The 27,121-nt window shown below is 48.8% G+C and overlaps 15 protein-coding genes across 15 annotated transcripts; 7 read left to right on the forward strand and 8 right to left on the reverse strand.

The window, feature by feature from the left end:
• Positions 1–825: 825 nt before the first annotated feature.
• Positions 826–2,835, forward strand: F9C07_1823 (putative RNA polymerase II mediator complex component SRB4; the record flags this gene model as incomplete). The annotated part of the gene is made up of 3 exons (XM_041290400.1): positions 826–1,097; positions 1,145–1,530; positions 1,577–2,835. 3 exons carry the CDS (start codon positions 826–828, stop codon positions 2,833–2,835), a joined length of 1,917 nt encoding a protein of 638 aa, XP_041143721.1.
• Positions 2,836–3,042: 207 nt separating this feature from the next.
• F9C07_1822 (FAD dependent oxidoreductase) lies at positions 3,043–4,531 on the reverse strand (the record flags this gene model as incomplete). Its single annotated transcript, XM_041290410.1, has 2 exons — positions 3,043–3,918; positions 3,977–4,531. 2 exons carry the CDS (start codon positions 4,529–4,531, stop codon positions 3,043–3,045), a joined length of 1,431 nt encoding a protein of 476 aa, XP_041143722.1.
• A 637-nt stretch (positions 4,532–5,168) lies between these two features.
• F9C07_2278381 (PrpF protein) lies at positions 5,169–6,953 on the forward strand. The gene has a single exon (XM_041285042.2). The coding sequence runs from the start codon at positions 5,230–5,232 to the stop codon at positions 6,430–6,432; it is 1,203 nt and encodes a 400-aa protein (XP_041143723.1). The 5' UTR covers positions 5,169–5,229; the 3' UTR covers positions 6,433–6,953.
• Positions 6,954–6,960: 7 nt separating this feature from the next.
• F9C07_2179892 (uncharacterized protein) lies at positions 6,961–7,951 on the reverse strand (the record flags this gene model as incomplete). Its single annotated transcript, XM_041290411.2, has 2 exons — positions 6,961–7,777; positions 7,835–7,951. The coding sequence occupies 2 exons, from the start codon at positions 7,949–7,951 to the stop codon at positions 7,016–7,018; spliced, it is 879 nt and encodes a 292-aa protein (XP_041143724.1). The 3' UTR covers positions 6,961–7,015.
• A 1,588-nt stretch (positions 7,952–9,539) lies between these two features.
• On the reverse strand, positions 9,540–10,572 carry F9C07_1818 (uncharacterized protein; the record flags this gene model as incomplete). Its single annotated transcript, XM_041290412.2, has 2 exons — positions 9,540–10,340; positions 10,399–10,572. The coding sequence occupies 2 exons, from the start codon at positions 10,570–10,572 to the stop codon at positions 9,540–9,542; spliced, it is 975 nt and encodes a 324-aa protein (XP_041143725.2).
• Positions 10,573–10,960: 388 nt separating this feature from the next.
• On the reverse strand, positions 10,961–11,345 carry F9C07_1817 (uncharacterized protein; the record flags this gene model as incomplete). Its single annotated transcript, XM_071508412.1, has 2 exons — positions 10,961–11,000; positions 11,218–11,345. The coding sequence occupies 2 exons, from the start codon at positions 11,343–11,345 to the stop codon at positions 10,961–10,963; spliced, it is 168 nt and encodes a 55-aa protein (XP_071364097.1).
• Positions 11,346–11,825: 480 nt separating this feature from the next.
• F9C07_2226750 (uncharacterized protein) lies at positions 11,826–12,308 on the reverse strand (the record flags this gene model as incomplete). Its single annotated transcript, XM_041285047.1, has 1 exon — positions 11,826–12,308. One exon carries the CDS (start codon positions 12,306–12,308, stop codon positions 11,826–11,828), a length of 483 nt encoding a protein of 160 aa, XP_041143726.1.
• A 636-nt stretch (positions 12,309–12,944) lies between these two features.
• Positions 12,945–14,595, forward strand: F9C07_2218225 (permease of the major facilitator superfamily; the record flags this gene model as incomplete). Its single annotated transcript, XM_071509696.1, has 6 exons — positions 12,945–13,220; positions 13,283–13,325; positions 13,404–13,543; positions 13,600–13,794; positions 13,847–14,022; positions 14,090–14,595. 6 exons carry the CDS (start codon positions 12,945–12,947, stop codon positions 14,427–14,429), a joined length of 1,170 nt encoding a protein of 389 aa, XP_071364098.1. The 3' UTR covers positions 14,430–14,595.
• Positions 14,596–16,720, forward strand: F9C07_2278385 (putative fatty-acid amide hydrolase). The gene is made up of 3 exons (XM_071510291.1): positions 14,596–14,717; positions 14,781–15,529; positions 15,577–16,720. Exons 1-3 carry the CDS (start codon positions 14,665–14,667, stop codon positions 16,659–16,661), a joined length of 1,887 nt encoding a protein of 628 aa, XP_071364099.1. The 5' UTR covers positions 14,596–14,664; the 3' UTR covers positions 16,662–16,720.
• Positions 16,721–18,725, reverse strand: F9C07_2278386 (permease of the major facilitator superfamily). The gene is made up of 2 exons (XM_041290413.2): positions 17,632–18,725; positions 16,721–17,578 (listed from the first exon to the last, which is right to left on the reverse strand). Exons 1-2 carry the CDS (start codon positions 18,181–18,183, stop codon positions 16,763–16,765), a joined length of 1,368 nt encoding a protein of 455 aa, XP_041143728.1. The 5' UTR covers positions 18,184–18,725; the 3' UTR covers positions 16,721–16,762.
• On the forward strand, positions 18,726–20,253 carry F9C07_2278387 (uncharacterized protein). Its single transcript, XM_041290402.2, has 2 exons — positions 18,726–19,496; positions 19,552–20,253. The coding sequence occupies exons 1-2, from the start codon at positions 18,856–18,858 to the stop codon at positions 20,138–20,140; spliced, it is 1,230 nt and encodes a 409-aa protein (XP_041143729.1). The 5' UTR covers positions 18,726–18,855; the 3' UTR covers positions 20,141–20,253.
• An 896-nt stretch (positions 20,254–21,149) lies between these two features.
• F9C07_1811 (putative daf-9) lies at positions 21,150–21,992 on the forward strand (the record flags this gene model as incomplete). The annotated part of the gene is made up of 1 exon (XM_041285044.1): positions 21,150–21,992. One exon carries the CDS (start codon positions 21,150–21,152, stop codon positions 21,990–21,992), a length of 843 nt encoding a protein of 280 aa, XP_041143730.1.
• Positions 21,993–22,228: 236 nt separating this feature from the next.
• F9C07_1353828 (uncharacterized protein) lies at positions 22,229–23,248 on the forward strand. Its single transcript, XM_041285045.2, has one exon. It carries the CDS (start codon positions 22,465–22,467, stop codon positions 23,026–23,028), a length of 564 nt encoding a protein of 187 aa, XP_041143731.1. The 5' UTR covers positions 22,229–22,464; the 3' UTR covers positions 23,029–23,248.
• A 251-nt stretch (positions 23,249–23,499) lies between these two features.
• F9C07_1809 (putative phosphate transporter) lies at positions 23,500–25,497 on the reverse strand (the record flags this gene model as incomplete). The annotated part of the gene is made up of 6 exons (XM_041290414.1): positions 23,500–23,702; positions 23,760–23,914; positions 23,970–24,056; positions 24,109–24,769; positions 24,825–25,252; positions 25,322–25,497. 6 exons carry the CDS (start codon positions 25,495–25,497, stop codon positions 23,500–23,502), a joined length of 1,710 nt encoding a protein of 569 aa, XP_041143732.1.
• Positions 25,498–26,193: 696 nt separating this feature from the next.
• Positions 26,194–26,765, reverse strand: F9C07_2226758 (uncharacterized protein; the record flags this gene model as incomplete). The annotated part of the gene is made up of 3 exons (XM_071509787.1): positions 26,194–26,334; positions 26,408–26,571; positions 26,657–26,765. 3 exons carry the CDS (start codon positions 26,763–26,765, stop codon positions 26,194–26,196), a joined length of 414 nt encoding a protein of 137 aa, XP_071364100.1.
• Between the last annotated feature and the right edge of the window lie 356 nt (positions 26,766–27,121).

The following is a 27,121-nucleotide window of genomic DNA, read 5'->3' on the forward strand; positions in this document are numbered from 1 at the left end:
CTATGGCTCCAGTTTTATGATATCAGGCCACAGGGGTCATCCTTGTCTTCCCATATGGCTCGACAGGGCTCCGCCGATTGTGAGAGAAACAAGAACCAACTCCTTTCTTAAAACTGGACAGGCAATCAGTGGTCCATGATATACGACTCACATAGCATACAGTTCTCCCAAGGCGAGTCGATCTAATATATGCAACTAGACCGTCAAACACTCCGATGTAATATCAATTAAAGCTCTTCTCCCGGGAGCTCCATAGTTCAGGAGCTGTTTTGTCTACCGGTCAAGAGCTCCACTTCCTCACTATGCCTCTTTGGGCCACCATTCGTAGAGTAAACAATAAGCATGCCATTATGCCACATGGAAAGGGAAAAAGGTTTGTATACACTGGTAAGCTAGGTGAAGCAAAGATCATCCAGAATCATCTAGTACGATATTAGTAGTTGCTGGGCTAGTTATACTTAGCCAAAGTCACATATGCTGTTGAATAATACAGAGTATGCGTTTACTACTGAGGATATATATTCCCGTACAAACGGTGATAGGTAATAGTTTACTCTTCCACCATGATATAGTGACAAACAATTCAATGATATTACTTCAATTGTCCGTTAAACAAGATGTTCCGATTGTTTTAAAAAAGTATACCACCAATGAAATTGCTGTTTTAAGGGCTACACAGCAACGTGACGGCGTTGACCAAGTAGGATCACGTGCCGACTCACCGCGTTGCGGCCGTGCAATCTAACACCAGCCCTGACAAAGTCAATCTTCAGTACTCCGTCTTTCTGATCCAAGCTCTGCCGCAGCAGGGTGACAACCGACGTTATGTCCGACTCCTTCAACCTCCCTCTTCGTCCCTTAACAGAGAAGCGCGAACGTCCAGATCCGCTTCCCGTGGAGATCGCTCAGATTAATGCTCAGTATGGTTCCTTTCGCGATGTCACCGAGGACAGCCTCCGGGCCAAGATCGAAGCCGACAAAAACAAAGATCCATGGTTCGACAAAGAGGAAAACGACAACGCATCTGCCGATGAGGATACGACGGAGCGTCTAGATCAGCTGTATAAGCGTCGGGCAGCCATTACCCAATTCGCCCTGTAAGCTTGATCCATACGGAGGATTCTCGTGCGCTAATCGCTTGCAGCCAGGCCCATATGGAAGCCATGTTCGCCCTCGACTTTGTCTCCCTTCTGCTCTCGAAGCATACGCCTCGTCAAGCCGAAATGTCCATGTCTGCATACCTGAAACAAGTTGCGCCCCTCGGATCGCTAAATTCGGAAATTGTCAATCCACCACCAAAGCCCGAGTCCGCGGCTAGAGACACCAAGAACGTTTCGCGTGGGTGGAGGCTGCAAAACTTTAACTCCGCGGCGAGCAAACTACTCGACTCCGCGACTAGACTCGAAGCTGAAGTTGCCTCGGAGACCAGGTATTGGGATGAGGTGCTGGCGGTGAAGGAAAAAGGTTGGAAGGTGTCCAGGTTGCCCAGGGAAAGACAGGCCCTTGGGGTACAGTATGGCTTTTTAGAAGGTGAGATAGATTCGTTTCAGTATTGTCCGTATACTGACAGCTGTAGCTACTCCAATCTTCCGCGACCGGGGCTTAGCGGCTCTGCGACGAACCAACGACGGAAGCTTGATACTCGACAAAGGTTTAATTCCACTCAAGGCGCGAACAGTGCGTGTGCGTGTGAGGAGTCGTGGTCAAATCACAGGGTGCTCGAAGAACCAACCGGCGTCGGATAACACTGAGTCAATCGAGAGTCGTATCCTGCAGGCGCGTGATACGGTATACGAAGAGGAACTGTTTCACGAGCTGGTACGTGAGGCAAGAATACTCGGTAGCCAGGGAGTCACGACACGCCAGAATCTAGTTCAATTCCCAGTGTCGGAGGAGCAAGAGGTCTTGTTGGATCTCATCGACAGCGATCAGATATCGCCTGAAAATGATGTAGTGTCCTCCAACGAGCACGCCGTGGTGGCAGACGCTCTTGCCCATGCAATTCGTATCCTGCTCGCCTACGCCCATCGCCAAAACCTACGCCGAAGGACCCAGCTCCCAACACCACTAACCCCAAAGCGCCGCCAAACCCCAGAATACCAGCTCCTCCGACCGGTAATGGCATACCTGCAGCATAGCTCCCATGTGCGATGGCTGGAGTCGTTGTTGAATGATATAAACCAGATTTTGAAATCTGCTGGAATCACGTGTGGTTTTACAGCGACTCCCTTCTCGTCTCTGAGTCTCAGGCGCACCATCAGTGGGCTCCCAAAGGTAGAGGCTTTGGTCCAAGAGTTTTTGTTGCCCTACGAGTCGACCTTTTCTGCGCAATTGGTCACCCCTCAAAGCTCGTTCCGGGTCAAGGTTCGCACTAACGTCACAACACCGCCGCTCGGCACTCACTACGAAATCTCAGTCAACATGCCTCAGTATCCCGATGTTCGCCCGCCGAACCGCATCGGCCTGCAGGATGAGGCAGCCTCTATACTCACGCATTTTGTGCTACTAGACATCCTTACGGCCATCACCCACGCCAAGGGCTCATCCGTGAAAGGTATCAAGCAAGAGACAGGGCACCTGTTGACATGGCAAGCAGCGTATCCGCACAATGGCGAGCTACTCGCCCTCTCCAGCACCGGCCAGCACAAGAAAATGAAAGTGAGCTTATCAAGACATGAGCTAACCGTGCGAGTATACTCGGTACGGGGGATTGACGGGTTTGGCAAGCCGGCTGTGGACAAAACGCCGGCCATGCGCTCGCAAACATGGAAGTGCGATGGCACTCCCGACCAGCCTAACCTGATGGACTTTATAGCTGAAGTATCCAAGGAGTAATGCGGAAATACCACTTGACCCAAGTCAGAGAGGATGAACGATCGGACACCCCTCTAAAAAGGGTGAATCAAGTGTATTCTGTTCATTGCATGGGCTAAGCACAGACAATTGGCTGGCATATTAATATATACAGGCCTGCTTCAGCACCTCCATCCCAAGATGACATGCATTTAGTGATTTGGAATGTCGCTGCCACGTATATCTGCATCAGGCATCTAAATCGAAGGATTTGATGGCATGGTCCACTGTCAGTGGCTCTTTCAGCCGTCTTTCATGAATACCGTATGCCTTTGGCAACCACGCGCTCACGTCTGTTCCCATCATCATCTTTGCCAACGCTTCTCCGGACAGCAAGCAGTTGGCCATGCCATATCCGTTAAATGCAGCCGCAACGTATTCCCCCTCGCCCTGTCGCCCTGTCATTGAGGCTTGCGCACGTCCGACAACGGGAAGCCCGTCTGCGGAGAAGCCCATAATTCCACTCCACCCGCTGGCTAACCTCCATTGTTCCGCTCCGTTGTGACCAAGGAAATGTGGCAGCTTCTCTTGTAGATGCTTTATGGAGCCTTCTTCGACCAGACTGTCGTCCGCTGATAAACAATTATCGATTCGCGTGTCCTCCCCGCCGAAAAAGAAATAACCTGTTTTCGTATTCTGCATGAGATAGTACAGGCCAGCAGCATATCGACCGGACTGCTTATCATACATAACCGGATAATGGAAACCCCATGAAAGATCACCACCGCGATTGGGCATGATATTGCCTGCGTCTTGCACCGTCATCGTTCCCTTGAAGGGATAGATTGGGCCGCGGAGTCCAGGGAGCAAATATCCTGCATGGCCATTGGTACAGTGCGCTATCTGAGTTGCGCGCAGACCTCCTCGTGGTGTATGCAGGATATACGGCCAGGAAGGGCTCGTCGCATCGAAAGCGATAGAAGTAACGGGGGTCTGCGTTTCGATATTCAACCTATGCCCGTATCTCTCCAGGAGACAGGCAAAAATCTTGGTCACGAGCCGGTAAGGCCAGACAGTCCCAGCGGGAAGCAGAGCACCCCCAGCGCCGTCCAGGTGATACTCCCTCTAGACATATTAGCCGTAATGAAGATTATACCAACACTCAATCAAATCAAATACATACCTTCAACACCTCCCTATCAAGAGTTGTATAAATCCCCTTAAAACCTGGCAGATCCCTCTCCAAAGCCTCCACGCTTCCCTTAAACCTCTCGAACCCATCGTCCTCCAGAAAAACCCTCACTTTAACCACCTCTTCCACCTCACTCTCCTCAACCGCAAACCTCCGCACTAACTCCCTCATCCTGCGTAAATTCTCAAACGTAAACCTGACAACCTCCCCTGCACCCTCCCTCCCAAACTCCTCCACCAAATGCAGATACTCCTCCCCAGCATTCGCAGCCAATTGACCCCCATTCCGGCCCGTCGCACCCGAACATAGCGACCTAGCCTCTAAAACCGTGATATTAAGATCAGGATGATCATCCAGGAGAGTAAGCAGGACCGAGAGACCGGTTATCCCAGAACCAATGATCGCGACATCGGTTTGAGGGGGTAGAGAAGGAGATTGAGTATCACTGAGGGGGTGTGGTGGGGTTTGCCAGTATGAAGACGTTGGATTGGGCTTCGGGAGACCTGGGTCTTGGGTTATGAGTGTTCTGAGAGCAGGAGTTTGCATTTTGGGGCTGGTTGCTGGATTGGTTCTATTTGGTTGTTCTGTTTGGTGTGTGAGTTGTGTTGAGAGGTTACTGTGTCATGGTTATCCGAAGAGGGGGTGTGGGGTTGAGTTTATTGATACGATAAAGCTATGCGGGGAATTATACTGATATGATACCGGATATCGGGTCTTGGATTGTTGATAGAGATGGGTGGGTTTGATGATATCTGGTGTTCATTCTGTAAGGATACCTGGGAAGTTTGTAGGGCACGTGTCTCTCCATAACCCTGAAAGATGGACATGGATGAGTTGTGATCTCTGCTTCTATCGTGGTTCTAGGCTGTGTTGGGGATACATGATATGTCGTGGCTTTACCCTGGTGGAAATGATTGGCCAGGACAGGGGCGATTGGGTGCTACTCTCAGAAGTTAAGCACTTTGGTTAAGTTGTAAGATTTTGATATTGTGAGTGAGAATACTGTCAGAACCCTGCGTAGACTAGAACCCAGCATAAAAGACAAGATACCTCGCTGAGGCTCGAAAGCTATAGACTGAACGGTTTGGCCTACGAAATTAACTTAGTTCCATAACCATTTGGTGGAAAATGATTGGTCCGTTCGAATATCCGAGGTTAAACATCGACGGTCCAACGTCAGCTACAATACAGTCATACATACTCACGACGCTAGACAGGAGTACAACAAGGAAAACAACATAAAAATGCTCCCCCGACGCACTTCATTCAGGCCACTCACGCAAACTCTTCTACCAAATAGAGCCAACCTCTCCACCCGCACCAAACCCCAAAAAAGTCTCCCAGCGGCCTACTACCGCGGCGGAACCTCCCGAGCCGTCATCTTCAAAAAAGAAGACCTCCCAACGGACCGCTCAGCATGGGATGAGATCTTCCGCCGCGTAATCGGCAGTCCGGACCCGAATGGCCGACAACTTGATGGGCTTGGCGGCGGCATATCAAGCTTATCCAAGATATGCGTGGTGGGCAAATCAACGACCCCTGACGTCGACATCGACTATACATTCGTTTCTCTAGGTGTCAAGAACACGCACGTCGATTACTCCAGTAACTGTGGAAATATGATTAGTGCAATTGGACCCTTTGCGGTCGATTCGAGACTCTTCCCTGTCAACTCTGACGGATATGAGGATGTCGAACTACGCATATTAAACACCAACACGGGAAAGGTCATCCGATCCCGATTCCCCGTGGTAGAGGGCGAAGCTGCAGCCTCAGGCGATTTTGCCATCGACGGGGTTGCTGGGACGGCAGCGAAGATTCAGTTAGATTTTCTGGATCCCGCCGGGTCGAAGACAGGAAAGTTATTCCCTACGGGAAAGGTAGTTGATGAGTTTGACGGTGTACGCACGACATGTATTGACGTGAGTAACCCGTGCTGCTTTGTTCTTGCGTCCGAGCTAGGCGTGGAGGGGAATATCACGCCCGAGGAAATCGACGCACATCCCACGCTATTGGATCGATTGGATTCTATCCGGCGACAGGCTGGTGTTGCCATGGGTCTTGCTGAAACGGCTGAGTCTGTGCCCGGGAGTGTACCTAAGATCGGGCTTGTTGCTTCTCCGGCATCTAATGCGAGAGCGTTGGAGCAGGGACAGACTGAGGCGGACGTGGATTTGCTTGTTAGGGCGCTGTCGGTGGGTCAGCCGCATAAGGCGGTGCCTATTACTGTTGCTTTGGCGTTGGCTGCTGCTGCTAGAGTGCCGGGGAGTGTTGTGGCTGGGGTGACGAGTGGGGAGTTGGTTGATCCGGCTGGGATTACGCTGGGTCATGCTAGTGGGAAGTTGGTTGTTGGGGCTGAGTTTGGGGTGGATGGGAGCTTGAGCCATGCCACTGTTTTTAGGACGGCGAGGAGGTTGATGGAGGGGAAGGTGTTTTGGAAGAGTTAGGGTTCGGTTGTGGTGCTGCTTTTGGGCATGAGGGGGATGCTGCATTCTGTAATTTAACATACGTGTGGTGAGGATGGTTCTTATTCTTTTGGACTGTTGGTAAGGGAGGGATGTTTTGAAATTGCTGAAGTAGAGGCTTTCACAAGGCTAATGCCTACATGGTTTATCGCTAGTTATTATGCTGTATGTAAGATAGAGTCCCATTCGGGTTCAAACTTTCATCTCACTTACGAAACAGCCCAGCTAAACGACTAGAGAAAGAAAGAATTACACAGACAGGCAACAGATAAAAGCAAAGAAGTGGTAAAATGAAACAAAAACTGCAATCTGTCAATGGGTATGGGCATATAGACGAACAAATGTAGCACGACACGTTGCGTGTAGACGTCAGGGTGAGCACAACACGCAACCGATGACTTGCAAGATGTTATTCCCCCTGTTGAGTCTTGAGGCCAATGATATTTGGCAGTTGAAACATGACAATTTGGATCAGACCGAACACAACAAAGAGATCTGTTACATGTTCAGCATTGCAAGACCTGACTGAAACAGCATCAAAGAAAAGTCCGAAATAGAAAGTACCTCATTGATGTCCTGTATTCGGAGTGACCTCGTCAAAACTATCTATGTTCCTGTCAGAGGGAAGCTTGCCATCATTCACCAGTTCATCGCGAAGATGCTGCGTATACTTCATGCGCTCCGTCGATCTCTTGCAATTTCGGATTGCGCAATCTTGCCATGACTCCGGATCTAGATCCTCGTGCTTCCAGTCATCCTTCTGCTTTTTCAAATACTTTCCATAGCTATCGTTCTTATTATCTAGATCACACAGTAACTGTTCCCAGATACCTGTATACTGGGCATTCTCTCCATAGTAAGCAACGATTTGTTCAATGGCCGTAAAGAAAGCCGGGGCATTATTGCGGTTGAGATTGAGACACAATCGGAGAATCAAAGACTCAGAATGCCGTGCTAACGTGAGTATTCTCGCCGTCCTTTTTCTGTTCACACAGAGGGTTCCTTGGTGATTACCAGATGAGCCATCACTGGAACAGTTTGGCAGACGCTCATCAGTCACAAGTACATAGTTAGAGTCACCGGGATTTGGGTTATTTGGTATTTCGGTATCCAAGTCCGTAAGAACGGTTGGCATTCGGTGAAGACTGATAGTTGTCTCCCCATACTTAGACCCGTCTTCAATGTGACAATGGTAGTCAGGCTGAGGCTCTGGACAACATTCTGCATTGTCACACTGGGCCACAGAATATTTCGCGCAGATATGTCTGAACGCAGCATCTATCCTATGTTCGGAAACCGCTATTTCCACAATTCTTGGTCCGTCACGCTGTCACCCATTAATATTTAAATCACCTCTTATATCTGGATGGCGTTGACCACTTACAGGAGAGGAGCGAAGCCCTAGATGGTAAAGATGGGCGGTTTGACCCCATAACAAGTTGGGGATGTCAAGCCCATCGAGATGGCTGGCAATCTCCTCAGCGATTTCGCGCGTATCCATTTAGGACAATTAGGTATGAACCTCTGTTTGCAAATTGACTGGCAGATAGGAGACGACTGGTTTCGTCTGAAGTCATGGTGGATTGAACGACTTTAAGTAGTATTTTAGACCTGAGTCCTGGGTCTGCTAAGGATTATCATGTTTCATCTCTGTCGGAAAATTGATAGGACTTTTAGCAATGTGTCAGTCTTTGTAGAAATTGTCACCGGCAATGGTTTCATGTCCAAAGCCCCGGGGGTCACCAAAGCGAGTAGGAGATTTCCTTTGTCCAGTTTCGTGACGCCAAAGGAAATCGTCACAGAGATGGGTAGGTAAACAACGAAAGATATAGGATACTATGATCCAATTCCAGAGAATAACAGGGAACTGTATTAGATTTGTAACAGGCTTGTGAATCTGGTCGTTGTATATCTCCTAGTAGAGGAAAAACGAAGATAGGGCTTTACCTGCCGACAGACATGGTGTAAGCTCCAAAAGACAGCCTGTGAGGAAATGACTTAAACGAAGTGGAAGTCCACTTTTTCGCTGACCTGCTATTTGGTGCTCCTGATAAAGAAACTGAGAAATTTTGCTAAGGCTTCTGTAGAATTCATCATATCTCGGCTTAATGGCTTTGGAATTCATTGTGCTAGACGCGTTTGCCTCCAATTTCCTCCATATATTCATAAACCTACTTAACATAATCGTTCAATTCTAAGAAGGTCTTTCTTCACTTACCGGCAACAGAGAATTGGTGAACCTCCGATCCAAACCACTACATACGTCCTAGGTTGGGTATTTTTCTCTGATCTTGGTGATATAGTAATCCCAATACTCTTCTAGGTCTGAAGATGGATGGAGTGCGTCATTAAATACGTCCCTCACGATGTGAGACTAAACTTAAGAATGGCTTATCCTATGTACGGATGTCTAGAGTATAAGGCCATTTCCTATCCATGTACTATTTAATCTACGTATACTACCTGTATGACTGAATAGAAGCCGTGGATTTGCCACGCGGAGTAGGAAGTTTTTGGATGTAGGGAAATACCACAAAGGGTGCGGGGGCAAACAGGAGGGCTAATTTATCTCACCTGGCAACTTACGGGCAAAATGAAATGAACCAACTGGTCTGGGGGTTCGAATCGGTAGTTTACTTGAAGAAGTGTACAGGTTAAACCAGACACAAAGTAAATGGAACACTTTCTTAGTGCTGCACACTGTACCCAAATATTTTTGGATAAAACGATGGTACTTTATACAGGCTTCGTGAATAGCCTGGTTATCGCTAGGTCACGCCGCTATAGTGCTCTAACAAAGGTCGGGTGTCCGTTTAATTATTCTATTTCGACTGACACGGTAGGAGGAATACCTTCCTATAGCGTGAAATGCAGGATGTACTGATATTTATCTGAAAGTTAACCATCTACGCTGTGCATTTTGAAGGTAGGAAACTCATATTCAGGTAAGATATTAGGGCATAGACTTTAATAGCAACAAGTTGAACGCGAGAACCAAGTCAAAACCCCTTTCCACATCATTAGTGCGCCCACTCGCCTCAGCTTAAAAAGAGACCATATCAACGTAAATCAGAAGACGGACTTGGCTCTCATCTGCTTCTTCTCTCACCCAAAAACTTCGTAACATCCGTCAGGCACTTCTCGAACTTGACCTTATTGCCTTTCTTGTCTGTGTCATCGGTGACCAGGTACTTATACTTCCAATCGACAAGCCAAGGTACCAAGTTCTGATCGACACCCCTCATTATCTGGTTCCAGGATAGTTTATGTCCCCATTTGTAGTCATTTTGGTGGTGACGGTACAACCAGACGATGGCATTTAGGTAAACAAACCAAAGCCACGCGTCATCGATGGAAGCATCCCGTTTCGATTCAAGGTTGCGTATGACCCCGTCATCTTTGGCGCGGTGAATAGCTCTATCAATCTTATAAATATACTTGACAGCGTGGTAAAATTGATAGGACCAGGATGATATTGATCGAGCGAGCGTTGGAGCTGGCACCGCATAAAAGTTAACTCGACGACCACATGTTGGGCCCAGAGAGTCCTTGAATTGTGGTAGCGTTTCAATGAGAGGTGCATATTGAAAGACTGGCCTGTCGCCCAAATCAGGCACCTTCCAGTCCGACAAGAGCATGTAGTTTCTATCCTCGGGAGATAGATCTCCAACAACCGGTTGAGGTAGGAACTTGAAATGTGTCGTATGCTTATAAAGATCGACGCGACCTACACCCCCTGCGTAGTGTAGGTGGGCGTCAGGTATAGGTCTGCTTCCAGTCGAGAACTCCGCTTGACAAGCTCTTATACTATCGCAATCCAAAAACCCAGCGCGTTTGAGGGCTTTCCATGCATCTTTCAGTTGATTGTCAGGGACCACTATCTCTGAATTCTGTTTGACGTTAGTAACCAATACAAGCGATATATTGCATGAAAGCCTGATTGCTCACCTGAGACATTGGTGCAAGGTAGTGACAACTGAGTATATCTGCATGGGATACATAGCAGGCGATACCGCTGTGTTTGAGTGTGTCTACTATGTAAGGGTCTGAGCTGAGCTTGCGCCTCTCGACCCAGTTCATCCTAATCTCTTTCCGCGGTCTCCTCAGTTTGTGAGTCTCCATCTTGGAATTGCAGAAGGGGAACGTGATGAGTTGATAGTGTTTAATGTGACGGAGAGATGGAGCTCCAATATATACACATCTTTCGTGGACTGACCGAAGAAGTGCACACAGAGGTCTCACACATCTAGCGGTGGCTTTTTGGATATTACCGGCTCTACGCAAAGTGCCGTTCATAGCTGCTGATATAGTTCCGGGTTTAGTCGTGGGTTGCAGCGATAAGATGGCGTTCTCCTCTGAACACAACAGAAGTGTTATGTTTACAACTGCCAGTCGAAATTCAAATATAGTAATATTCCCTTCCTCAAGACTAATACTAATGGAAATAGCCTTAAGACTATACAAGGATTCGATGATGTACACATATTTTACGCAGCCACTTCACGGACTTTCATAGCTCATTAAAACGATTTATTGTTGAACCCGTTCCCCTGAAAGAAAACTTGCCATCTACATGCATGAAGTCAATAACATACGCATGGTGTATTTCCCGGATGAGCCGTTGCTGGTCTTTGTCTTCTTTGGGCCTACGGGGTTAGAACTAACCACATAGCTCTGGTAGCTGTCAAATCTTGTTTGTTTAGTGCATTACCAGCACAAGCAACGCTGTTCCTTGAATCAATAATGTTGACCATCTAGTATACATACCGGAAATTCGAGTGCTCCTTGTCAGTCATATCCTCCAATGCCCCGGGCAAATGTTTCAAGTTGGAAGCATCTTCGTTTATCCTTTGGCTCGCATCTCTCTTTGTGTTCTCGCCCTCAAATAAACCCATAATAAGACCACACAAACGACCTCCAAAATGTGCGAAACAACCATGCTCCATAGTGTAAGTGAGTAAGTGGGCTTCTGACTTTCTTTATAGAAGAAGGGACCGGCAATGTTACCCGCACAATAACCAATAAAGAGGAAACCGAATGACTTAATTGACTGGGGTAAAGGAGTAAAGGCAGTGAGAATATGATGTCGAATGAGGCTCCTCGTCAACGTGAGAGCTACTTGATGTTCTCAAACCTGTGATAAAAAATAAAGGTTGAGAAGGCTGGTTTTGTAGCAGCATTTCAAATGTTACCATATTTCTGCTAGGCATCTAGAGCAAGAAATGGCTTCGCGAAATACGACCACAAAAAGCCTCGTAAGATAGAAGGATAATACGTGAATGCTTAAGTGGCACTCAATCTATATTGCATAAAGTTCTCATCTAACTAAGTGAATAAGGCAGAATCTACGACAGATCTTGAAAGCAAAAGAATCATCACCAGAGCGGTGCCCAGGCATCCACGAATCTCTTGATTAAGCCAGTATGAATCAATTCCATACCACCTTTCAACGAAGGGCTCGCGCTTTCCGTCTTCTCCATGGCAAATGTTAGTCCTGAACGACCAGGGGCGTCGTTATCATATTTTTCAGCGAAGAAGCCCAGCAATTTAATCGTTGGGTTATTCTGTGGATCCTGCTCGGATTCACGCAGACGTTGCACCCACTCTCTCTTGGGAAGGATATCAAACTTCAAGCCCGCCTGCCGTAGAGCGGGCAAGAGATCCTCTGTCCAGCGGAAAGTTTTGGAATTCTGAACATGATAGACTACGCTGGGGTCATGAGCAAGAGCCTTGGCCTTTTCGTTGGAGACGATGCCACTTAGTTCTAAAATGGATCTCGCAACTACATCAACAGGAAGCCATGCCGGAGTCTCATCTAACGCCGGCAATGCTCCCAATGTCTTGGCAGTCCGGAGCATAAGTGGAATTGCCTCAGTTGGGTTCCAATACCCAGTAGCAGTGTCTCCAACAATTTGTCCAATTCTGAGAACTTTGAATGCAAGGCAGATTTCAAAACTTGAATTGAGGTTGCCAATGTGGCACGTCCATTTGAGGAGGTCTAGGGCTAGTTAACAATCGATGTAGTGTACGTATGCGGAGGTTTAAGGTTCGTAGTCAGAGTAGGTAAAGCTCTCCAGCAAGTACATGTATGATATCCGGTCAAGCAGTCTTCACCCTATTTTCCAGGTGAGTGATTGATGCACAGACTCATGAATTGATTAGCACCTCCTTTTCCTAGAGCGGACAACCTCGGATCGATAGACTTATCCGTCATCTACGGGGCATCTACTCGGATATGCACTAGAGCCTTTCAAAACCTGGAAAACTACTGGCCTTGTCTTTCTTTGGGCCAATCGCTTACCCCATGGGGAACCTTTGCTTACCCCAGAGATTTGAACCACAAAGCTTGGTCATGCCCAGCAACTTTGAATTGGTCGCCTTGGTCTGCTCTTTGGGGATTTCCCATCCCGCCAATTTTCTTGGAAGTTGAAGTCTCTTGGTTCTCTCTTTCTTTTGTATATTCTGACTTGAACTAAACGCTACAATCCTAAGTTATGGACGGTACCAAGGACTCCGGAACTGATCACGTCGAGCAATATGTCGAAAATCCCAAGGACCAAGACCTCAGGTCGGTACCAACAGCCTTGCTCGATTGGTCCCCAGAAGAGAGAAGGCAACGCGAAAAAGTGCTGGTCAGGAAAATTGACACCCGATTACTAATAATCATGTTGGTTATGTACATCCTCAACTACCTGGATCGCAACAACATTACAGCGGCAAAGTTGGCCGGACTGCAAGATGACCTAAACCTCAAGGGGGAAGAATACCAGGTAAGATAGTTTCAGCGGAACGAGGACTGAGATTCATTTCAAGTTCTGACCGCTATTCCAAGGTCTGTGTTAATATCTTGTTTGTCGGATACCTCCTGATGCAAGGTAACCCTAAGTTTTTACGACCTTGTGGCCATGACAAGGGCTAATTACAGTAGTGCCGTCGAACATGATTCTCAACAGGTTTGGTAAAACCTTCGATTTACTTGCCAGGCTGTATGATAGTATGGGGTATCATCTCGTGTTTGACTGCTGTCACAAAGGACTTCGGGGGCTTGCTAGCCGTCCGATTCTCCCTTGGATTTGTTGAGGCGGCGTATTTTGTGAGGAAATAATGGCTCCCGCTGGCAGATCACTCTACGTTGCTAATATCCTCTAGCCCGGCTGCCTTTATCTCCTGTCAGCATGGTATACAAGAAAAGAATTAGTTGAACGGACCGCACTTCTATACGTGGGATCATTAATTTCAGGTACATTCTCAGGCTTAATCTCCGCTGGTATTACAAGCGGCTTGAACGGCGCCCGGGGTATCGCAGCATGGAGATGGCTCTTCATTATAGAGGGCTCACTGACGGTATATATCGCTATTATGTCCGCGGAGCCAATATTGGTACTGATTTTATCAGATTTTTGTGGCTTTACTCGCTTGCTTTATTGTCCCTGATCTTCCCCGAACTACAAGCTGGTTAAGTAATGATGAGAAAGTGCTTGCCGCCTGGAGACTAGAAGAAGATATCGGCAAAGATGACTGGGTGGATAGTGAGCATCAAAGCATGTTCCATGGTGCAAAGCTTGCTATCTTGTAAGCTCAATCGCTTATCCTGGACCTTCGCTGTTAAACTAACTCTGTTTAATCAGGGACCCAAAAGCCTGGCTACTGCTTGGCGTTATCTACGGCTGTACATCATCCGGTGCTGTAACCACTTTCTTTCCAAGGTAAAAGACCCTCTCCTGGAAAACCTCATAGCCCTTTGTATGGAAATTGAAACTTCTTCAAGTGTGATGGCTGGACTTGGCAAGGATAACATTGACACTTTACTCCTGACGACCCCACCGCGTCTTATAGGTACGATTATTGTGTTGATCCATGCCTGGGATGCAGACGGTACAGGAGAAGCATACCTTCATCTTTGCCTTCCATCTATTTTTGCTATTGCATCTTTCATTCTATATATGGCAGGAGACAATTTTACCGCGCGTTATGTGTAAGTCCGCACAATGTATGATACAATTGAGCAGGTATTAACAGAGACCTAAAGCGCAATGTGCATCATGCTAGGTAACATTTATGCCAGCTATGTTGTCGTCCTCGGATAAATTACGGTAATTCAACATACCAGACCCACCGATGAAGATCATCCGAGGAATGTTGCCTGCGCCGATTGTTTTCCTGTGATTCATTGCTTGTCACTCCTTGCGCCGCGAAAACAACCATCGAAGTACCATGGCTGGCTGCAAACATCACCAGTTCAAAGATTATCCGGAGCCCAGAAAGGGGTGAGCTCCCGTCTGACCTTCTCCTTGGCAATAAATAGGGATATTAACCGTATTTATCGACAGGCCTGATCTGCCGCCCACTTATGACCGGAAGCCCAACCCGGCACTTCGCGGGGTTATCTTAAGTGTTGGCGCATGGCTGTATGTTGCTCTTAGTAGAGGCATTGTCTGTGTATCCAGCGTAGTATATGAACTGATCTTCGATAGGCTGGACTGGTTGTGGTTCCTGCCGCAAATAATCTGGTCGAACGCGGGTTTTGGATCTCTCCGGACGATCCGGTCCCACCTGGATTACATCGAGCCTCGTTATGACCCAACCGTTGTCCCTCTGAAGGGCAACAGTGATGAAAATCCCGATGGTTCTGTCGCGGACACGGTGTCGGCACCTCCAGTCAAATATTCTACTAAATACTACTCGGTCGCGGATTACCATGAGCTTTACAAATCGGGAGAATTGACACCGATTGCGGTCGTCAAGGGACTCCTCCCGTTGATCCGACGCGATTTGTCAACTCCTGGTAAACATTCTATTGCATTTGTTGACAGCCGAGTCGACTTGGTTCTTACTGCAGCTGAGGAGTCTACCCGTCGTTACAAGGAAGGGCGACCGCTCGGCTTGTTCGACGGTGTTCCTGCCGCGGTGAAAGATGAGTTCGATCTCGATGGCTACCGGACTAACATGGGCTCACTGAATGACTACACTCTTGAGCCAAAATCGGACGATCCGTCCATCACCAATTGGTGCATTAGACAGCTGGAGAAAGCTGGAGCGATTGTAGTGGGAAAGGTCTCAATGCATGAGTTCGGACTTGGTACGGATTTCGCACCTCATCGTCGTTGCATACTAACACCGGATTAGATACTACTGGAAATAATATTCACTATGGCACTCCGCCAAACCCATATCATCCGGACTACTACACCGGTGGAAGTTCCTCCGGATGTGCTTACGCCGTGAGCACAGGTTTAGTTCCCATCGCGCTAGGCACGGATGGTGGAGGAAGTGTCCGTATCCCGTCGTCCTTCTGCTCCGTCGTGGGATTAAAGCCGACTCATAACCGACTGTCGCATTACCCAAGCGTCAACTACGCCAGTACGACCAGCGTGATTGGACCTCTCGCCGCAGACATTCGCTCTCTCGCTGAAGCATACCGCGTTTTCGCCACACCGGGTCCAGATACACCATTCCCAGCCCCAGGCCCCCTCTCACTCACCCCATCAACTAGAGGAAAGAAAATCCTCGGTATCCCAGAAGTATGGTTCTCCCGATCAACCCCAGATGTGCAACGTCTCTGCCGTTCCCTTCTAGACAAACTCGTCACCGAGAAAGACTACACCATTGTTCCAATCGACATCCCCTTCCTCGTCGAAGGCCAGACAGCCCACGCCATGACCATCTTAGCCGACGGTGCTGCTCTACTCCCCGATACGACTAACATCACCGCCCCCAACCGCATTCTCCTGACCCTGGGCCGCACCACTCCCGCCACTGATTACCTTCTCGCGCAGAAACTTCGTCGACTTCTGATGCAGCATCTGGCTGCCCTTTGGCAGGAATTTCCGGGTATGATCATCGTGACGCCGACTACTGCGTGTGCGGGTTGGCCCGTTGTATCCAAGTCGGAGTTGAAATGGGGACTTAGTGATGGGGACCGTACGTTGAAGGCTATGGAGTATGTTTGGTTGGCGAACTTTACTGGCATTCCTGCGATTAGTGTCCCGGCGGGATATGCGGATCCAGAGGGTAAGCATAGTACCGAGGGAACAGTTCCCGTGGGGCTAATGGGAAATGGAGAATGGGGTAGTGAAGAGCAGTTGTTGCAGTGGGGTTTGGAGGCCGAGGAACTTGGGGCGGACTTGCGCGAGAGGCCTCCGATCTGGGAGGATGTCATTCAGAGGGCTAAGTGGGTTGGTTCTAGCAGTGGGTCTCAAGAAACTGCATGAGTAGAGGTATAGATAGATTTTAGATCCCCTGAATGAGTCATTAGATACGTTGTAGGTGTATGTTCGCACCATAAACTGTAGTTTACTAAGTCATTTATGTTTCAACTTTCCTTAGTAACCCCTCTGTCAGGCTCTTCTACTCTATACCCTTGTCCCTCCTCCTTTGCTGTCCTCCACACGATCCCCGTCGTCCACAGAACCAACGCAATCGAGCACCCGATCATCGCCCACATTCCCCGAGTAAACCGCGGCGCCAAATTCGCCGAATAGAAAATAATACTCCACCAGGCATTGACCGCATTATTACCCATATTCATACTAGCGATGACCACCGACCGCTGCCGCGCATCCTGCGCTCGCATGGCATCGTTACACCAGGCGAAGAACGTAGCCTGACATGCATACACGGCTCCGGCCCAGTAATACGCCCCGAACACGGTTGCTGTTGAGTCGAAACGGGTCAAGATCAAGACTGAAGTAACAACACCAGTGATACCGATGAAGTAGCTGACTAGGTATCGCTTTCCTTGGAGGATATCTGTGAGCGTGGCCCAGAAGAGAGTGGAGATGATGCCGACTGCTGGGACGCCGGTCGGGTAGTTGTTTAACTGGGACACGGAATAGTGGATTGTCGGGTGGGCTTTCATGTACAAGGCTAGGAGAGAGTTTGAGGAGAAGGATTCCGTCTCTCCGGCGATGACCCATAGGATCACGAATCCCCACCAGTACCACGTGGTGAAGAGTCGTTTGATGAAGGCCCGGTTCACGGGTGCTCGGTTTGCATTCACCGTGGGCAGACGTGACACTGCCAGCTCCTTTTCTGCTGCCGTTAGGTAGGGAGCCGTTGTGGTGGTTGGGGTGTCGGGGAATAGTAGTAGGCCGTAGATGGCTATGGGGAGGGTGATTAAGCCATCGATCTGGTTGATGTGAACATGCTTTCTTGGTCAAGGATGGAAACGAAGGTACTTACGATGAAGAGCCATCGCCAGCCTGATAGGCCCCTGACACCATCCAAGGACGAATGAATGCCGGTTTGAATGAACCCGCCGAACATCGTTCCCGCGAGCCCCGAGGCTGTAAAGATGCCGCTGCGTTTGCCCAGTTCCCGCTCAGTATACCATGAGCCGAGGATATAATGAGTTCCCGAGAAGGTGCTAGCTTCGGCTAGTCCAAGGAAGAATCGAATAGCCATGATGCCCTGGGGATTATGTACAGCTGCGGTCACCATAGTCAAGGCACCCCAGAACAGGACCATGGCGGGAAAGAAGATCCGCGGGCGGAAGTACGTCAAGGCCAAGTTGGATGGGACCTGGCCTATGATGTATCCCACCGTGAAGACGGTAATGATCACATTGAGTTGATTGCCATGAAAGGCTAACTCCTCTTTCATACCCGATACATAGGCATTGGAAAGATTGGACCGATCTAGGTAGTTAAAAAAATATGTCACGCAGCAGAATGATAGAATGAAGAAGTCAATCTTCACCACTAGCTTCCTTTCTGGGTCTTTGATTCCCCACATGCTTGACCGGGGTAGAGATGGGAAGGATCACCCCGCGGTTATGCAGGGTCTGATCGCTATCTCATTCCGTTGAGAATGAGGTCGATTCCAAGCAGTTCTTTTTTTGATATCGACGTTGATTGGTGAACGGACGAAGGCGCTAGACCGCTTCTAATGGCAATTTGTCGATGCCTCAGGTTGTATTTCACGAGGACATGGGTGTCACGGGTTACGCAAGCCCTTGAAAGTTGAAGGCTTAAACATGAAGATTAAGGTTCAGTAGACTCGAACGGGTCAGAAAGTAAGGTGACAATGGGCGATGCAACTCCACTATGAGCATCTTCTTTGATCCAATGGGTGTCTGGCTATAGCGAAAACTTTTCACGGCTTGGCATCAACACAGCCCCCATAATGCTCACCGCTAGCGACAATTAACCACTGAGAGTCTGTCCGATGCCCTGCATGCAGGCTTAGCTCAGGCGCGTATTCTGCCGGCAGAAATCCACACAACAGCGGTGACAGGTTGGCTCATCCCCTACATAACGTTTTATCCCACATATTCTGCCCGTTTTGTCCAACAATTTTGGGTTTCCAACCGCCCATTGCAAGACACGTCAGGATGGTGTACGGCCTATCGGTGAATTTACAGCTCACATGCTCACCTGCACAAGCTCTGCTGCCTCTTGAGTAAACATGGGTCTGGTGGCAGACATCCACCTGGACGGCGCTCCTGGCGAGCGCCCAGATGTCAGCCCATGTATAGAAGACCTTCCAGTCCCGGGTCCCGACGCCAACGGACTGGATGAAGTTGATGAATTCAAAGACCGAAAGATGTCTTTCTACGATGATAGAGGCGCCGCGCCTGCGACACAGTTCAGCTTCTTTACATCGCAGCTGGATTCTGTCATCCATTCGTCCACCATCCAGTCCTTGCGGTCGTTCTATAAGCCCTTTGACACGCTGCTGGACACCACAGAACATTCTGGGCTATGGTGGCTCGATGTAACCGCTCCCTCGGATGATGACATCGAGACACTCTCGCGGATCTTCGACATCCATCCGCTGACTACCGAGGATATCAAAATGCGAGAGTCGCGAGAGAAGATCGAATTGTTCGACCGGTATTACTTTCTTTCCCTGCAGCCGGCCCGGCAAGTCGAGGCGGTTGATGGCACTCGTTCCTCGTCTCCGAACGTGTACGCTATCGTCTTCCGTGAGGGTGTTCTCAGCTTCAATTTCGGCAACAGTCCCCATGGCGGTCATGTCCGAAATCGGATCAAGGAGCACCGGAGCCATCTAGCACTGACCAGTGACTGGATCTCTTACGCCCTCATGTACGTTTACCTTATTGTGACATCAATGTCTGACTCAACAGGCTAACCTTCTCAGCGATGACATCGTCGACGGCTTCGCACCTTTTATCAATCGCGTCCAAGCCGGCGTTGAACTGATCGAAGACGATGTATCCATAACCCGACCGGACGATATCGGTCTAGCGCTCCAACGCATCCACCGCTATCGCAAAGAGGTCTTGCAAATCCGCCAACTGATGAACGACAAGACCGACGTCATCCGCTGCTTCGATCGCCACTGCGGCTCGTTTGGTCCCTCGACAATGGATGTCACTCTGTATCTCGGCGACATTTGCGACCACGTGCTTTCCATGGTGGCCGATCTGTACAATGCGGAGCAGATGTTGTCGCGAGCACAGGAGAAATATCTGAGTCAGCTGGCGTTCGATTCGACGCGTATGCGAAATGAAATTGCGGCAACTCTTAGCCGGATGACGGTCGTTGGTGGGATTCTTGTGCCAATGCAGTTTCTCATCGGTCTCTTTGGTATGAATGTCACAGTTCCTGGCCAGACTCCGGAGGATGTGGACTCTCCACCAGTTAATTGGTGGTATGGTATCCTAGGTGTGATTTTGGGTTTGATTTGTCTGGGCCTGGTTACTGCGAAACGGCTTCGATTTATTTGAAGCTTCAACCTTGACTGCGTAGATATGTGATTCAGGATTTAGACTGTTTGGTAAAGGATATTTATATAGATTAAAACAATAAATGACTTGACTACTACATCCTTAGGAGCTGTATTGGCATCCTGCATCGTGTGCCATTATTGTAGTAGCAATCAATAGCTCGTCTTCAACGCCCTCTCCCCTAGTGATGATGTAACTCAATGTCTTTCGCTTTGATACCATCCTAAAACATAATATAGCGGACGTAGATAGAACAGCAGGCCATTCTCACTAGCCATTAGTTCCTCCTCGCTATCATGACTAATCCATACAAGATAGTAGGCGACTTTTCTGTGATCATTTGTCCGGTATTCGGGAGTTTTATCTTTTTCCTCCGCGTAGTTGAGACGAGAACGTCTTCTTTAGAAAGAGGTCTCTACTTACCCTCCGAACCACGCGATGATAAATCACGGTTGGGGAAGTTCGCTAGTTGCGTATTAGAGGTTCTTGGTAAATCATGGATCCGTAGAAGCAGACCCTATGGGGTATGGTGTGATAATCCTATTACCAATCTACCATGATATGCACCACCCTTGTTGTAGCAGTGTGGCTGTGAGGGTCAGCTAAAGATATGCTGATGATGGTCTACTGAAAGCAAGGCTTGCCTGAACTCGTCGTGAAGAGGCAGTCATAGTAATGTCGCCCTCCCTGTACAGTAATCGCATTCGTCAACTACCAGGCCATTAGGGTAGACTAATGCAAGGCTACACGGACTAAGTTCGCCTAACTCGTCATGCTACCCACGGTGGACCACCAAAGTCTCTTCAGAGATTCTGCAGCCTTCAATGCAGATCTAGGATTGGTCGTATATCATTCGTTCTAGATGCATTTATTGCTGTGAGGTCAGTTAAGCGATGATGATAACTGCCGATCGGTCGCCGTTGCTTGGATGACAGAGGTCATTCATGTGAGGTCAAAGCGTCCTTCACATTGTAGATCTTGAGGGGAAATCTAGAAATCGGCCAACGATATGGCTTATCATTACCTGCTTCTTCACTGGTGGAAGCGAAATCAAAGCATAAATGAGCCTCCTCCCCTGCCCCTCTCGCGCATAGCTGGGTGTGTTTCTCTTGCCCATGTTCTTACCCAGAAGAAGCTGATCCAGGACACAAAGATGGAGTTTGGGATATTAAACAGCTTCTTTGCGTTATTGATTCTTCGCGTCATATATGAGTATTATCGCGACCGTCGCCTCCCTCCCGGCCCAAGACGTCTACCATTGATCGGCAACATCCACCAGGTACCGCAAGTGTTGCCCTGGCGCACCTTCCATCAATGGAGCAAGAAATATATCCGTGCAGTGGTGGAAGAGGGTCTCCGTTGGCGGTCCATTGTGCCCGGAGGCGTACCTCATGCTGCCAGGAAGGACGACACGTATATGAGCTACCATATTCCTAAGGGCGCAACGATAGTTCCATTACATTGGTCTATGAGCCTTGATGAACAACACTTTGACAACCCGCTCGAGTTCCGTCCAGAGCGTTGGCTAGCAGAGCCCGATGACGACCAATTCACCAACTTCTTCGGATACGGGCGGCGGATTTGTCCTGGAAGGCATATTGCGCGGAATTCCTTATTTATCCTGGTAGCGCGCATTCTTTGGGGCTTTGAAGTACGACCTCCTACTGGACCGGACTATCAACCTAAAACTGTGGAGGATATGGATTTTGGGTCTGCTTTTGTATCCGTGCCAGCGCCGTTTGAAGCAATCTTTCAACCGCGCAGTGAGAATGCTCGCAGGGTTATAGAGAGCGAATGGGAGTCCACAGAGAAGGATATCAATACTCTCATGGATTCGATCAAGGAGAAATAAAAGTCTATCGGGCTTGATGTGAAAGGTTAAAACCAATGAAAATGAAGGATTGGTATGCCGTAAATCAGATAACTTTAGCAGGGCTGGAGTTTAGCATACCTTTCTCATGGTTGAATCACAATCTGAGCTTCTTTATAATGCTTTCACTCAGGGCCACTAAGCTTGGAAGATTATTCAAATCCCTCTAACACCAAACCCCTGATTTATTCAAGTGGCTAAACTCCATGCACAATCATATACCTAACAACGTCATTGCAAAGAACTACCAGTCAAACTTACCTGTTGGTGGAAACATTCGCATATGAAAAGCTCAGCAAAGAAGAGAGCAGGAGCCTTTCACTTACTATTGCCGCGGGCACATGACCTTCAAATAAGCACCCATAAATCATCATACAAGCCCTCACTCACCTCACACCCCCAGCTCATATCGTAATCACCGCAACGCCCCTCACACATTTCAGCCAAGATCACAATGACAACCACAGCTGACAAAAATTACCCAACACCAAACACGCCAATCCAAACAATCGGCCTCCGAGAGATATGCGAGGTAAACTGCCATCACTTCAAAATAATAAGTGGCCAAGAAGACTGGATCGAGTACTCACCAGAAAACACCCCACTACCACCCACACAACCCTCACCACTCTACCTCTCTCTTATCCACGAAAACCAAGGTCCAGATGAACCTCTCCACTGGTCCCTATTCGTGGCCCGCGAGAATGAACCCGGCTGGTTATACCAAGTTACCGGTGATGCAGAACATATGATTTATGAGCCCTCGGATGGCAAAGTCGCTATCACGAGTTCAGAGTCGTTTTTGACGTTGTATCAACTGGCTTCTGTGACTGAGGGGCAGGCAATGGTGGTGAAGAGTATTGCGGATCAGGAAACGCCGCCATATGCTGTTAATCGACGAGAGGTTAAGGAGAATTGTCAGGGGTGGGTGGTGCGTGTTATTGGGAGGTTGGTTGAGGAGGGGATTGTTTCTGATTCTAAGCTTGAGATGGCTAGGAAGATGATGCAGCCTCTTTAAGGTGGATGGGGCAGGTGTGGAGTTGGATGGGCAAAGTAGGAAGAGGGTACTGGTGTTGGGTCTGTGGGTGCTATATGTTCTACTTCGACTGGTCTCTCGCTGTTGTGGGTTGGACGAATGTTTCGCCCGTCTACAAGTGGTGGCTTGTTCACTCGTTATTCTCCCCTCAGCATTGCCGTAATCTATAACTTTCAGACTACAGCTTAGCGCGCAACAGGAGTTCTACTTTTAAAGTATTCCTGTAACCCTTGTGGACTGGAATTGATACTTGAAAGGCAGTAGTTGTTATGCCTTAAGGTCAGGATTAATTATTCAGTCTATGTACTTTCTCCCCAAGGGGAGTTATTTGTCGAATCATGACACGCCGACCACAGAGAGAAACAGACAAAGAAAGATATCTAATCTAGGAAACACACGGTCGATAGATCAAGCTACACTGCTAAGCAAGATAAGCTCATCAAGTCAACCAGCCTAATTAGGCATACCCCAGCGAGGCGCATTTACGATAATGCCGACCAAACAGCCGGAGATGATGCCAGCGCAAGGGAGGGTGATAATCCAGCCCATGTAGATCCATGCAACCATTCTCCAGTTGATCGTTCTCCAGGTACCGTTGCAAAGACCAACACCAACTGTAGAGCCGGTGATACACTGGGTGGTGGAGACGGGAAGCTCTGTAGACACGAGATGTTAGCGAGCGGCGATTGGGGAGGGTTTCAGAGGTGACATACTAAGCCGGGTAGCGATAATCACAGCGATGGCCGCGCCAAGCTCCATAGTGAACCCACGGGAGGGAGAGTGCAGGGTCAGACGGTTACCCAGGAAGCTCATGATATGATAGCCATAGGTCCAGATACCGATGGCGATAGCAGCACCACCGAATACACTGGGGGATATGGGTTAGCTTGGAAGCTCTCAGTCAATCACTTATTGAGACTTACAGAATCCAGATGGGGACAGGGGTCTCAGCGCCGTCGAGAGCACCACTTTGCCAAATAGCATAGATGGTGGCATATGGGCCAACAGCACTAGGGATGATTAGTATTGGCCTGTTGGCGGTCCAAAGTCGAAAAAGCTCACTTAGAAACATCATTGGCACCATGGGTGAAGGCAGCGGTACAGGCCGTCAGAATCTGCAGAAACGAAAACATGTACTCTGCTTCGTTATCATAGTGAGTGGAGTGTGCGTGGGTCTTTTCAAGGTCACCCGCAAGCTTGCTATCCTTTTTCTGGGCGCTAACAATGTCCTGCTCCAGACCACGGAAAAGGGCCTTCTTGAACAGCCAGAACATAACTACAGGGTTATACCAGATTCCCTCAGGCCGGGGACCGCAGAGGTTGATAACATCACGATTCGTAGGACCTGCATCATTGCTGGAGCTCGAAGTAACGTGGGACTCTTTCCGTGGATCGGAAGACGAATGTTCACTGCTGTTTTCGACATCGCCAGATCGATCGGCTTGCAGTTCCTCCAGGGTCTTGTGGCCTTCGTAGAAGTTGCGGACGGCTTGCACATGCGCAGGGCGCGGAGGCACTTCACCACGGCGCAGGAGAAGAGGGCCTTGGATGATATGCCAGGGCTTGAGCTGCCAGTCGCTCAGGATGACCCGACGGTAGAGCCAGGGGCAAAGGAAAACAGCAGAGATGAGAGAGACACCAGCACCAACACCAAGCACAGTGCCAGCAATCTCACCACCCTCCAGGTCGATTCTGCTGCTACCACCCTTCCAGACGATAAGCACTGTGACTTGTCAGAAGTCTGGAGAAAAGGCTCTAAGGGTAAGGGGCAAACATACTAGTAAGGAGGGCGGAGGTCAGGAGGAAGTAGAATGGAACAGTATACAACGCCTTGAGTGCAGAGTTCCCGCGCAGCAGGATACCATACTTAGTGATCAAGAAGATCAACGAAGCAGCCACACCGGACAACAGAGGTGCGATAATCCAGGCGAGGAACACCTGGACAACTCCAGAATTGATATCACCACCCCACCAGATAACATTGTCGGCTCCTATAAGTGCGATGCCCATTCCCAGGATACCTCCGAGGATGGAGTGAGTGGTAGACACCGGAAGACCAATTCTCGTGCAGATACTGAGGTATATAGCTGAACCAACCACTGCGCAGCACATTCCGAGCATCAGGAGGGGAGGATTGTCGGCAAACGAATCGACCTCGACGATTTTTGTCCGGATCGTATCAGAAACACTGTCTCCTACACCGACACTATAGATTCCTGCCGTTATTATGAGATCCAAGACTCAGAAGTCAACAGTAGGCCAGTGGCAAGCTTACGCTCCAGCAAACTCCATAATAGATCCCAGGATCAAGGCCTGCCAGAGTTTGATCGAACGCGACGAAACAGACGTCGCCCAAGAGTTGGCCGCATCATTGGCACCGATATTCCAGGCATCTAGAAAGGCGAATATTGTCCCGATGGCGAAGATGTAATTGTATTGATGAAGAGGCATCTTAACGGTTCAAGACTCCAACCCGAATCTTCGCTTGTCCGGGATGTTCCTTCCGGGGCAGAAAGAAAAGGACAACAATACGATCCGGATCAGACCTTTATATGAGTCGTAGCATCAATATAGTCCTGCTGCGTCTCCTAAGCCAGTTCTACGTACAATGATGCCAAGATGCCAAGGCAGTCCAGCATAGCTCCGCTCAGCTGCCGAGCCTTCTTCCACCCTCCGCCGACAAATCCAACTCCGCATATCAGCACGTGTCCGACTGAGTCAAATTACCACTGGCAGTAATCCCAGGACTGCTTCCCAGTATCATCCCTCCAGATCCATGTAGGCCTCAATGACTCGCCGGCATGCGAACCACCCCGCAATTACGCTAATTTCCGAGCCAATGCTTGGAACGGTGCAGAAATGACCCATGTGGCCAATCTCACGGTTCCCATTTGGCACAATTGCAGTCTCCTGGCTACAATCTAAACTTTATTGCAAGTATAAAACCGTTTGCGACAGTCTTGCTGCGTGATACATCACCCAAGTTGGTACTTGGCAGAATGGGTGTACTTGATTTCGCTTGCCATAGATGCCCTCCTATAGTCCCTAGCCAGCATCTGATGCTCGAATTCAGCCTTCCCATTGGCTTCATTTGAATCTACCGACAAGGAATCAAATACCACATCCTCTTGGCATCTGATGTTGGCATCAGGCATACTGTTCAACATGCTCAGCCACCGAGTCTACCTCTGATAATGTCGCGTGCCCAGAGTGACAAGACTCTCTCAGCTCCTCGACCTGTCCTTGGAGGTGTTGAATATACTCCACCGCTGTCTCAAGTAGCTTCGCCTGGTCAGGAACCTCCAAGTGAGCACATTTATCCGTTGCATCAGGGAATTGGCTGAGTCTTTTGCATTCACACCTTCGTGCCATTCGTTCCCTCATCCCCCACACCTCCCATCTTCATTATCTGCGCCATTTGGTGGAGTGCAACTTTCATACGATCGCGTTGGCATTTCTGGGCGTCAGCATGTTGCCTCTTCCGACATTTAGCCGAGTTAGGCACTGCTAGAATGTCTACCGAGCCTGCTTCAATGAACTCATGTTAGCCTGTTGATGTCCACAGATTCTCATATTGACATCCCACACATGTGCTCTAGGAGTCACGTACCTTTTGGTCGAATCTCGACCAGCTTTTGTTGTCTATTTCGGGGGTAAGGCACGCTCGTATGTTTCGAGCCAGCTGGGATGGGGTACCCACTTGCAAGCACGTGCGACATGGTTGGTATAGAGTAAGTATCAGCGCCAAGTTCGAATCCTTGAGAGCTCCTGAGCACGTCTGGCCCATTGGGACAGACAGCCGATATATATAGCTGCGACACAGATCGAGGAATATGTTCAACGAACTGTCTGTTCTTAGTCATCTTAGAGAGTTAGAGAGCCAGAGACGTAGGACAAGACACCTAAGATGCCGTCCCTGCACGGGGACCTATATTAGCCTAGTACTTTATTTAATCCTCACATTCTTTTCTGACAACCACGACGTAAAACACATTTTCCTCTATCATGTGTCATGCTCAGCCCGTACACTGGCTAGTTCATTAACCCTTTAAACCATATGAGACCTTTTGTGGAG

This window comes from Aspergillus flavus, chromosome 2 (assembly GCF_009017415.1).
Source record: "Aspergillus flavus chromosome 2, complete sequence".
NCBI lineage: Eukaryota > Fungi > Ascomycota > Eurotiomycetes > Eurotiales > Aspergillaceae > Aspergillus > Aspergillus flavus.

Excerpts from the sequence above, each read along its gene's own strand:
- F9C07_2278381 (XM_041285042.2), top strand. The coding sequence starts at position 5,230 with ATGCTCCCCCGACGCACTTCATTCAGGCCACTCACGCAAACTCTTCTA.
- F9C07_2278385 (XM_071510291.1), top strand. The coding sequence starts at position 14,665 with ATGGCTGGCTGCAAACATCACCAGTTCAAAGATTATCCGGAGCCCAGA. Across the intron at positions 14,718-14,780 it reads TATCCGGAGCCCAGAAAGGG|GCCTGATCTGCCGCCCACTT; the intron begins GTGAGCTCCCGT and ends ATTTATCGACAG. Across the intron at positions 15,530-15,576 it reads AATGCATGAGTTCGGACTTG|ATACTACTGGAAATAATATT; the intron begins GTACGGATTTCG and ends ACACCGGATTAG.
- F9C07_2278386 (XM_041290413.2), bottom strand. The coding sequence starts at position 18,183 with ATGTGGGGAATCAAAGACCCAGAAAGGAAGCTAGTGGTGAAGATTGAC. Across the intron at positions 17,579-17,631 it reads GCTGGCGATGGCTCTTCATC|ATCGATGGCTTAATCACCCT; the intron begins GTAAGTACCTTC and ends CACATCAACCAG.
- F9C07_2278387 (XM_041290402.2), top strand. The coding sequence starts at position 18,856 with ATGGGTCTGGTGGCAGACATCCACCTGGACGGCGCTCCTGGCGAGCGC. Across the intron at positions 19,497-19,551 it reads TGGATCTCTTACGCCCTCAT|CGATGACATCGTCGACGGCT; the intron begins GTACGTTTACCT and ends TAACCTTCTCAG.
- F9C07_1353828 (XM_041285045.2), top strand. The coding sequence starts at position 22,465 with ATGACAACCACAGCTGACAAAAATTACCCAACACCAAACACGCCAATC.